This window comes from Phyllobates terribilis, unplaced genomic scaffold, assembly GCF_046119375.1.
Source record: "Phyllobates terribilis strain yellow unplaced genomic scaffold, ASM4611937v1 Scaffold_8296__1_contigs__length_31200, whole genome shotgun sequence".
NCBI classification, from domain to species: domain Eukaryota; kingdom Metazoa; phylum Chordata; class Amphibia; order Anura; family Dendrobatidae; genus Phyllobates; species Phyllobates terribilis.
The window spans coordinates 19,556-31,201 of NW_027371036.1; the positions used below are offsets into that span (position 1 = coordinate 19,556).

The 11,646-nt window shown below is 35.1% G+C and overlaps 1 protein-coding gene across 1 annotated transcript; it reads left to right on the forward strand.

The window, feature by feature from the left end:
- Positions 1 to 3,415: 3,415 nt before the first annotated feature.
- LOC141252151 (uncharacterized) lies at positions 3,416 to 11,585 on the forward strand. The gene is made up of 22 exons (XM_073670474.1): positions 3,416 to 3,484; positions 3,598 to 3,698; positions 4,497 to 4,617; positions 4,711 to 4,770; positions 5,003 to 5,070; positions 5,628 to 5,670; positions 5,917 to 5,982; positions 6,083 to 6,121; positions 6,210 to 6,292; positions 6,610 to 6,724; positions 7,271 to 7,345; positions 7,710 to 7,868; positions 7,964 to 8,071; positions 8,161 to 8,265; positions 8,341 to 8,481; positions 8,569 to 8,673; positions 9,643 to 9,864; positions 9,945 to 10,058; positions 10,132 to 10,347; positions 11,156 to 11,215; positions 11,298 to 11,411; positions 11,496 to 11,585. Exons 2-22 carry the CDS (start codon positions 3,694 to 3,696, stop codon positions 11,583 to 11,585), a joined length of 2,109 nt encoding a protein of 702 aa, XP_073526575.1. The 5' UTR covers positions 3,416 to 3,484; positions 3,598 to 3,693.
- The last annotated feature ends 61 nt before the right edge of the window (positions 11,586 to 11,646 follow it).

The following is an 11,646-nucleotide window of genomic DNA, read 5'->3' on the forward strand; positions in this document are numbered from 1 at the left end:
GAGCCTTTATCTAAACTAGAACCAATGCTTTCTCATGTACAACACAATAAACATAGAAATATAAATCATGAGCGTGAAACTGGAATACTTGAACGCACAACTAATATATCAGGACATCAGTAAACGAATTGAGAAATTTACATCTTTTTTTAAATTAGAACCTTCCTCTTTATGTGCTCATACTAATGTGCTTGCTTTATGTCACAAGTGAATGTATTACTAGGACTACTACAACCAACATATTGACAATTGCTCTAATTTTCAATTGTCTTCAACAATGAAACATGAAGCATTCAAAAAACAGAGATGAAATGGCTATCGCGACTTACATCTGAAGAAACAGGAAGCAATAGTTAGAGCTATTAAATTAAATGAGATGAAATGGAAAAGATTATATACAGGGTATGTTCAGTTCGCCAATGCTATTAAATGCTGGTGTTGTTGCTGTTGTTGTTGCTGGTACTTTTATTTTATGATGATGGTGATATTTTTATATGTATTTATTTTTGTTAACATGTTCGGTTCATGAATGCTGCTGAATAAAAAAATTAAGTAAAAAGTCCAAAATATCCTTAAACTTTAAAAAAACCTATCCCTTTTTTTCTCGTTCTTTCTCCTCTCCATTGATGTCTAAAGTGTTCTTTATATATCACAAAAGCGGCTTAATCATGAACCTAAACTGCTTAATCATGAACGATATACTATAATTTATGAACACACAATATGGCATAATTAGTGTTGGATCATAATGAATAAAAAATGAAACTAGACTCTTTAATCATGAACGAACCACTAGTGTTCACGAATCTATATATTATAATCACTAGTAATGTATCATAATCAACCATGAATTGATCACTAAACACAGAGTCCTTAATCATGAACAAAGTACTAATATTCTTGGACCTAAAACTATTTCAATTATAACCATGAATAAAACAATGAACACGGATTTTAAAATAATGAACAAAGTGTTCATGAACCTTTATACAATTATCACCAAGGAGGTCTTTACACAATAATTACCAATGAACCTTTACACTAGAGTTCAAGAGCCGTTATCTAAACTAGAACCAATGCTTTCTCACGTACAACACAATAAACATAGAAATATAAATCATGTGCGTGAAACTGGAACACTTGAACGCATAACTAATATATCAGGACATCAGTAAACGAATTGAGAAACTTAAATGTTCTTTTGAATTAGAACCTTCCTCTTTATATGTTCATACTAATGTGCTTGCTTTATGTCACAAATGAATGTATTACTAGGACTACTACAACCAACATATTGACAATATCTCTAATTTTCAATTGTATCCAACAATGAAACATGAAGCATTTAAAAACAGAGATGAAATGGCTATCATGACTTACATCTGAAGAAACAGGAAGCAATAGTTAGAGCTATTAAATTAAAATGAGATGAAATGGAAAATATTATATATAGGGTCTGTTCGGTTCGCCAATACTGTTAAATGCTGGTGTTGTTGTTATTGCCGGTACTGGTACTTTTATTTTATGATGATGCTGGTACTTTTATATGTATTTATTTTTTGTTAACATGTTCAGTTCGTGAATGCTGCTGAATAAAAAAATTAAGTAAAAAGTCCAAAATATCCTTAAACTTTAAAAAACCTATCCCTTTTTTCTCGTTCTTTCTCCTCTCCCATACGCCACCTTCTTTCTCCTCTCGCAGTTCCGGCGGACTTCATGCTCCCTTCTCATCGTCGGAGTTCCTGTGGTTCTCCCTTATCGAGGACGGAGCCAATTGAAGAAGACGACGGCGCCGACGCGGACTCCAATTGAAGAAGACGAGCCAATTAGAGAAGAAAGGCGCATATCTGAGGAAGACGAGAGAAAGGTGGGTGCACGACCTGCAGACGAGGAATCGACGTCACCGACGCGACTCCAATTGGCGGTGAGAGAGAGATTTGGTCAAGAACCCTAACAAGCGGTTAATTGGCGGCGAGAGAGAGCTTCCGGTCGAGCCCTAACAAGCTTCACCATCTGGGTCGAAAGAGAGAGAGAGAGCGCTGAAGTGGGTTGGACGGCGAGCTCGGGCGACGGTGACCTCAGACGGCGACGACCTTGGACTGCGACGACCTTGGACAGTGGTTGAACGGTATTGCTGGTGAAGAATGTCGGGGCGGGGGGGCAATTTAGGAGATGTACAATATATTAGTTTTAAGAAGTACTTCTAAAATTTAGAAAGTATGTGGAGAATGCTTTTGTCTTTGGCAAAATAAGTACTTAGAAGTACTTATAATTTTTTTTTAGTTGACGAACTGAACGCGACAAATAAATGCTTATTTTATGAAAAAGTAAAATAAGTACTTAGAAGTACTTTTTTATGACGAACCGAATAGACCCATAGGAATCACCAATTCGATTATATATAACAATTATAAATTGCTTGTGAGATCGATCAATATAGGAGGGCTAGGTTGCTTCCACTGGTGGCATCTAAACTCATGAACTCTAAAACCTTTAGGATATTGCTTTTCTTTTCAACTGCACAAAGATAAGAAGTCTTTGATCTTCCTACCTGCTGGATGGTGAGGGATATGAAGGAGCGAAACGCAGATGGTGTGTGTGTGTGGGGGGGGGGGGGGGTGAAGCTGCAACGGACATCACCAGAATCTCGTCTTCAGCAATGGTGATTCGAGAGGTAGAGGGTGAAATCAGTGAAACCCTAGAAGGTGATTCGAGGGGAGAAGTTACAGTACACTATATCTTCTGAACGTGTTTTTGATTGAGGGAATTTTTTTAATTACCCCTATACTCAATAAACCTTCCAATTTACAAAAAAGTGTCACTTTTATTGCAATCTAAGCTGCCACTTATATTCTAATCCGACGTTCTATCACTTACTACATTTCACTCTAGTGCAACTTCTCAAGAAAAGCGGCCTCTTATCATATATTATGACAAACCGTTTATTATATAGTATATTGCATGATTTCCTGCATTTTCATGAACTGAATAAATATGCAAAAGATTTTCATATTTTTTTTTATAAAAATAGGATCTCACGGAAAATTTACGAAAATAGTAAAACATGTTTATATTATTAATGGGAGCAAAATCTATCTACTTTCTATTGTTGTTAAAATGTTTACAATTTTAATATTTTTCTAAAATATCTTTGAAATCATTTTATTATAGTAGTTAGTTTAAATTTCGAAATTAAATAAACCTTAAAAGGATTCATTAGAAAAGAAGAGCCTATAAATATCAGAGACTCCGGTTTGGCTTGCTGAAGGGGAAAACTGAACAAAAAACCCTCTCTAGCATCGAGCTTCTCTTTCATCGAAGCTTGCTTCTTACTCCATTTTTATTCTCTCCCTCTCATTTCTCTCTACTTCGGAAGCCCCCTGCAATGGCGCCGGCGAAGAGCACACCCGAACGTGAAGAGGCCTCTTTGAAGGTCCCGTCGAAGGATCCCAAGAAGAAGGACGATAAGAAGGACGAAGATCTCGTATGCTCTCTCGATCTGTCTTCACATAACCTAATTTCTTCGTTTTTGCGGAATTGTCTGCATTTGGCTGATTTCTATTTCCGATTTTGATGATTTGAAAATTTCATTTATAGTCAGAAGAGGATTTGGCCTTGAAGCAAAACTTGGAGTTGTATGTAGAGCGGTCTCAGGATCCAGACCCTAATTTGCAAAAGACAGCGCTTGAGAGCATGAGGTGAAGTTGATGGTCTTTCCTATTTTCCCTTGTTATGGTTTTCTCTTTCATTTTGTGGCTTGGTTTTATAAAGGTAGCATCTTCATGTACAAATTGAAATTGTCTGATACATAATTCGTGATAGGATTAGGCATATTGGATACTCCCTTTTAAGCTATACTCTTCCCTTTAACAGAAGATTTTGTAGATGTCACCGGAATCTAGGTTAGTGGACTCTTGGTTCCACCAGTTGTACTTAGTAGCTAGTATCATTTCGGAGGGAAAACTGGTTGGATTGACTTCTGAGTTCTCTTGTTGAGTCATATGTATGTGGTACAAATTCAGACTTACATTCAAAACAGCACTGACTGTGAGATCTGATGTTACTTTTTAAGGTCCTTTTGGTATAAATAATTAACTGAAGTGGTTAATATTAGCTTTCTCTGTACGTAATGATAGTACGGTTTACGTTTTTAACCTCCTTTGGGGAATATATGATTTCATAGCCTGAGTGAAAAAACACTTACGTAAGCTCAAGTAATACCGATCACCCAACTCTTGTATGACTCAATCCTGAGCTCATCCAGTCAGCATATTATTGTCTAAACACAGGCACTGTAGGTTACCAATTCAAAATGTTTAATAAAAGAGCTGTTTGCTTGGCTTTGTTATATGCTCAATGTGATTGCAAAAGAAAAAAACAAATGCAAACTTTCATTTAATGAATGTATCAATTTGCAGCTGTATGCTGTGTATAGTTTGTTGCTACATGTTCAGTTCTTTCTATTGCTTCTCATAGTTACCTTTTCGTCTAAACAGGCAAGAGATTCGAACTGCGACAAGCTCTATGACTTCTGTTCCAAAGCCTCTAAAATTTCTCCGTCCACACTATGGAACCCTCAAAGCTTATTATGGGACTATGGCTGATTCTGATGTGAAGGTATTAAGTGATCTGCTGTGCATTTCTGAATTAATCGTCTTAGCCAGCAAATGTGGCCCTTTCTAACTCCATATGTATGTTTGTCTCATGTAGAAATTGTTGGCCGACATCCTTTCTGTTTTAGCCCTGACAATGTCAGCAGAAGGTGAACGGGTAAGATGAACTTAGCTTCATTTTATAGTAAGCTAAAATTTCCTAGTTTCTGTTATATATTTGTTATTATACAGATCTACTGAATATCTTCCGCTCATTTTTGACTAAGATTACTTTTTGCTTCATCTTTTTTGTCAAATTTGCTCGTAGTTGCTTTACTATAGTTCCATTGGATCTATTGCTTATTAAAAATTACTTTTATAGTATTTTGCTGAACAACTCAATATTTCAGGAGAGTCTGAAGTATAGACTGCTGGGTTCTGAAGGGGATATCGGCTCATGGGGACATGAATATGTGAGGTAATATAGGCTTTCCCAGAGAATATTATGAATTTTTTAGCCGTAGGGTATATGCTATGATGTTACATGTAGTGCATAGACATATATTCTGCAAGAACTTCAGCTTTATAGACTTCATTTTTCCCAGAGGGATCTTGAAATTCACCATGAATTCTAGCTGGTGGATATGAATGCTTGTAAGCTGTTAGTTGGAATTATTTTTCTCAAAGATAATTTGTCAATTGGATCTTGAGCTGAATATTTTCCTCTGGTATGTAAAGGAAAGAAAACAACTGATCAATAAATCTGTCACTCATTTTGGAATAAAACCCGTTTCACATGTTTTTTACCTTAAATGCTACAGCATTAAGCTCCATTTCTGTTATTTCCTGTCAAGCCTACATGATACACATGCTTTGGCTTAAAGTTCCAATGTGCTATGTCTAGACGTGTTGATTTGTTCCCATTCCTCAAATAGACTACATTTCTTCTTCAGTATTTTCCTTTTTGGTTCACTTATTGACATAATTGTATTTTGCAACGAATTTGCCTAAATTTTGATCTTTGTTTTCTTTCAGGAATTTGGCAGGGGAGATTGCAGAAGAGTATGCCAAAAGACAGGTGAAACTTGTTTCAAAATGTACCTCATAAAGGGTTGTTTCATGTTAACCTATAAAATAGTGAACTTATATACTTCTCTGTGTATCTGTGTTAGATATTTATGTCTGAACATAGTTTTTTGTTGGACACAATAGTGCAGACATGATATTTCACTATTTGCATTCAAGCAATTCTCTGATAACTTCTATATACTTAAAATGTATGATACTGTTATAGATTATTAAATGTTTCTGTAAAATTTTACAGTTGGAGGAGGGGCCAATTGATGATCTAATGGACCTTGTGCAACAAATTGTTGCATTTCACATGAAGGTATGCTCAATGCCTTTAAGGATTCCATTTCTACTGATTAATTAGGCCCAGAATGTAGTTTTATGTCTCACTTGTATCTCCGCAATTACTTTAATTTCAGCACAATGCTGAACCTGAAGCTGTGGATCTTCTTATGGAGGTAAAACAATTATGCAATTCAACAGACGAGCATATTGATTCGAATTACACTTCATATTTAAAATAGAAAATTATGTAATTCTTTGAAGGTTGAGGATCTTGATCTGTTGGTTGAGCATGTCGACAAAACTAATTACAAGAGAACATGCCTTTATTTGACTGCTGCTGCCAGGTAATACCCTACTTTTCATATTGACTTGAACTCTGCATTGTGGATTTATTTACTTGATGAATCATAAACTTGAACTCTGTATTTTGGATTTATGTACCGAATATGAGATGGAGTGTCATAGCTGATATATATTTTTAGTTTCCTCTGTCCTTGAGGGACTGGAAGGTGTGCTATTGTCTTGTTTCCATTTTACTTGTACAAATGACTTGTTTTATAATTTTCTTAAAAACTAAGTGCATATTTGTCTAAACCACTTATTTTTGTATTTGCATTATGTGTTCTTGCTTTATTTAACTGTAATATATGCCATGTTGCAGATATCTTCCTGGCCCTGATGATATGTTGGTTCTGGACATAGCTTATGGAATTTATCTCAAATTTAACGAGTATGCTAGTGCACTTCAGATCGCTTTGTTTCTTGACAATATACAGGTACAATATCTTTCTTACAATATTGTTTGAGGGCATTTACTTGCTTATTTCATAGTTAGTTATGTATTAATGAATCATATTCTTATGTTCTCAATTATTATAAGGGTTTGTTTGGAAAATTCATGATCAAGACTTTTTCCATAAAAATATTTATTGTTTACTTTTCTTTTTTTGAATGTTTGACATCGTTTTCCGTGATAAAAATATTTTTACGGAAAAACGTGAAATGTCTTTATAATGTCTTTATAAAGACATTACCAAACACACCCTAAATATCAAGGTAGAAAATGCCTCGATAGTGCCTTGTTTGTGGGTCAGTCCCTATTTACTAATTTGATAATGCTTCTTTTGCTTATATTCTCGTTTCAATCTTTGTTATAAAAATCTTCCAATGTTATTGATTTACAAATTTCAGTTTGTTTACATGAGTAATAGTTATAAATATGCACTTATTGGATAACTGTTACTTCGCCTACTTCTCTCATTCATGTAACCTGCACACATCTAGAGATCAATCAGAAAATTAATCTTCCCATTCTCGTGCAGTATGTGAAGCAGCTTTTCACAACTTGCAACGATCTTCAGTGCAAGAAGCAATTCTGTTACATTATTGCTCGACATGTAAGTTCACTGCTGGTTTCTTATGCAAACTATTCAATTTCCTATATGTTTGTAATTGCTTGATTTTGTTTGTAAGAACCAGATCTCTCTGTCTTGTTAATTTTCCCCTTTCATATCATTGAAAGGTAGTTTGATTCTTATTTTGCATTTCTGTACTGTAATAGTCATAGTTTTTTTTAACCATTTGCATGCTTTTGTTTGCCTGCATCTCTGTGAAAAAATTTCTTAGAGAGTAAAGGAATTCTTTTGGAAAATGTCATGTGGTATTATTACTATGGAAATAGTGTACAGACTCTACACATTTTTATGCCTTTTTGTTATGATTCCATTTGATTAATTTTGCATCTGTTCTTCCTCTATGCAGGGGTTCCCCTTCGAGCTTGATGATGAAGTGGTTGCAGATGATAATGAAAGAGAGCAATTACAAGAAATTCTAAGTAATAACAAACTTAGTGAAGGTTATTTAAATCTTGCTCGTGATATAGAGGTCATGGAAGCAAAATCTCCTGAGGATATTTATAAGGTTTGTAAATTTACCTAATAACCAGCCTAGAGCTATTTCTTCTAGTTTTGTCCTCTTTTTTCCCCCTCAATACTTAAGTTTATCCTTTCCCACAGGCACATTTGCTTGATGGTCGAGCTAGTGCAGGCACAACCGTTGATTCTGCTAGACAAAACTTGGCTGCTACCTTTGTGAATGCCTTTGTAAATGCTGGCTTTGGGCAGGTATTTTTTTTTCTTTTTTTCTTTTATGGTCTTGTTCTGAGGAGAGTTGCTAGTAAACTTAATAGTACTGTAAAAATTTGATGTTGCAGGATAAGTTAATGACAGTCGAATCTGAAGCTTCGGGTACCAATGCTTCTGGAAATTGGTTATTTAAGAACAAGGAACATGGAAAGACTAGTGCTACAGCAAGTCTGGTTTGTAATCTTCTCTATTGCATTAATCTTTTTCAATTTCGTCTTCTCAAGGATTCTAATACTTTTTTTTTGTAGGGTATGATCATGCAATGGGACGTAGACTCAGGGCTTGCGCAGCTTGATAAGTACTTTCACAGTAATGATAACCATATTATAGCTGGTGCGTTGTTAGGAGTTGGAATTGTCAACTCTGGGATTAAAAATGATTGTGATCCTGTAAGTCTGATTGCTACATGCGAAAATTTGCTTTAACATCACTTCGGTAACTGCATTCTCATTTATCCTTCATCCCTTTCCTCTCAGGCTTTGGCACTGCTTAGTGATTATGTCGATAAAGAAGACCCATCTATTAGAATTGGTGCAATCATGGGTCTAGGAATTGCATATGCTAACACCCAGAATGAGATGGTAAACTTTTCTTTATCTTGAATTGGTTCCATTGTTTTTCATGGGTAAATGAGGATTATTTATTGAGTTAAGTTGAAGAACTAAGAACGATCCTTTTGACTTGTTAAGATTTCATCATTATGTTAAATAAGATACTAAGTGAATATGAAGAGGAAAATACATATAAATAGGGTATAAATAGGATATATCCTGTCCGATGGAAAGGAGGTCTTAAGTAAAATAGTTTGCCGTGCACCTGCAATCTATAATAATACCTCCAATCTCTAAAGATGGTCACTTTATCCTTTAGATTTCGTTCACAAATATTTGTCATTATAGAATCTTAAGGCAATTTATTACATATAACTTATTAAAGTTGTATTGAAATTTGGTTGTATTGATTTTTTCCTTATTTCTATTGGTTCAAATTAAATCTGGCAAAGATCCGACCTGTTTCTGGATCATACAAACCCAACCCGTTTTTACACAAAACCCGTCTTGACCTGACCCGATGCCATGAGAAATATAAGAACGGCCCGACCCATTGAGTAAAAAATATAAGCATAAAAAATATGAATAATAAAATTATTTTATTTTATTTTTTTAAAGATTTAATTTTATATCAAGAATGAAAAAAATCCACTTCAACCAACCTGAGCTTTAAACCTGTTATAATCGACTCGTTGTAACCCGGTAAAAGTTCGACAAGAAATGACCCGAACCCGACTTGATTGCTAGGTCTAGTTCAAATGGGAGGTGAGTTTTAAATTTGTGATAAAATTTGGATTTTCAATACACATTGATAATCTTCTTAGTCTATATTAAACATTCTAAAATGACAATCTAAAGAGAAAGGAGGGAGTAGAAGATAAGTTTGAAATTGTGTCGGACTGTCGGTAGACTAATATAATTTTCTCTTATATATTTATATCTTTTTCATCTTTTCTTCTGTTTTAACACGAGATTTCACATTTGCAATGTTTCTTGAAGGTCCGTAGTAAATTAACTCCAATCCTCGGGGATCCTAAAGTCCCTCTTGATGTTGCTGCCATCGCCGCAATTTCACTGGGTTTAGTCTTTGTGAGTTCGTGCAATGAAGATGTTGCACAGGCAATCATTTTCTCTCTCATGGATAGAAGTGAATCCGAATTAGGGGAGCCTCTCTCAAAATTTCTCCCTCTTGGTCTAGGTCTTTTGTACCTTGGCAAACAGGTAATATACTTTCTCGATAGCCACTATATGTAAATATCATTTGTCTCTTGTAATAAGGCCACTTTTCTGGTGCCCTGCAGGAAAACGTTGAAGCTACAGCTGAAGTCTCAAAGACCTTCAATGAAAAAATCGGAAAATACTGTGATATGACTCTCTTATCTTGTGCTTATGCTGGGACAGGAAATGTTCTCAAGGTCTTGAATTTCTCCTTGATAATAATTAGTGGTTAAACTTTGTGGCACTTTAACTTACTTGATGGTGTAACAGGTACAAAGCTTGCTAGGACATTGTGCACAGCATCTTGAAAAGACCGAAACCCATCAAGGACCGGCTGTATTAGGTATCGCTATGGTAGCTATGGCTGAGGAATTGGGTCTTGAGATGGCTATTCGTTCGTTAGAACATATGCTGCAATATGGAGAGCAAAACATTCGGCGATCAGTTCCCTTGGCTTTAGGTCTCTTATGCATATCAAACCCAAAGGTATCAACATCTTAAATTTTTGTCATTGTTACAAGTTACAGTTGGATCAAATTGGGTCAAGTTTACAACATAACACGCTTCAACTTTTGCTCTATATCATCTCTTTATTTTTTTGAATATTAGTGGTCATTGATAGAAACCACTCTTACTCTTAAGCTAGAATTAGCCAAAAGGAACCACTGAAAAAACAAGGAATTTAGTAGAAAACTGTCTACTGACTCTTTTCTTATATTTTCAAACAATAATGATTTACAATAGAAAAGCCTGCATAAATAAAGGGAAACAACTAACTGCCTAATAACTGCCCACTAACTAACCCACTACTTCTAACCTAACTGACTCCTATCACTACCTACTTAACCGACCCTTAGCAATAATTCTGGAATTGAAAGAGATACCTAAAACGATGCTAATACTGACTTCTAACATAAATTACTGAAATGAAATAGACCTAGATCTAAATATTAAATAGATACTCTTCAAGTGCTGGAGATTGGAGAATCTTATCAGTCATGTACCAAGAAGATTTATTTTTGCAAGCATCAAGAAACTATTTTTTGGTCCAAATTACCCTTACGTAATTATCATACCTTTTTTTATTTATTGTGTGAGGTTTATAAAGCTGATAAAAGTAAAAGGTCTAAAGTAATAAATGAAGGGTAAATTTGGTAAACTTTGACTAAAATATGTAAATGGACAAATTTGAATTCAAGCGGAGGGAGTATAAAATATGACATCTTTTTCTTTCTTCCCGATCAGACAGTTCTGAGTCTGACGATTGTTGTTATGATGTATTTATTGTGCACAGGTTAATGTAATGGATACTTTAAGCAGGCTGAGTCACGATTCTGATTCCGAAGTAGCACTGGTACACACAATCCCTCAATTATCAATATACCAATCATCACGCTTAAATCATTTTTAATTTTAATGTATTTCTTCTTCCCCAGGCTGCTATAGTTGCGTTAGGTCTAATAGGTGCTGGAACCAACAATGCAAGAATCGCCGCCATGCTCAGAAACCTCTCCAGCTACTACTACAAAGATGCTGCTTCCCTCTTCTGTGTATCATTTCTTTCTACCTCCTTTCCCTTTTACTCTCCCAATTGTGTTATAAATTAAACTTACAGTACTCGATAAATGATGCAGGTAAGAATTGCTCAAGGACTGGTACATCTAGGAAAAGGACTATTAACACTTCAGCCTTATCACTCTGACCGATTCCTACTCTCACCGTAAGTTCTGTTCTGCCGTTAGTTCATATTTTTCTTTTTACTGTCATCTCATGATTTTCTTGTTT

Bases quoted from the DNA above. Each gene is read 5' to 3' on its own strand.
- LOC141252151 (XM_073670474.1), top strand. The intron at 8,072-8,160 runs GTATTTTTTTTT...TTGATGTTGCAG, and splicing joins TAAATGCTGGCTTTGGGCAG to GATAAGTTAATGACAGTCGA. The intron at 8,674-9,642 runs GTAAACTTTTCT...TGTTTCTTGAAG, and splicing joins CTAACACCCAGAATGAGATG to GTCCGTAGTAAATTAACTCC.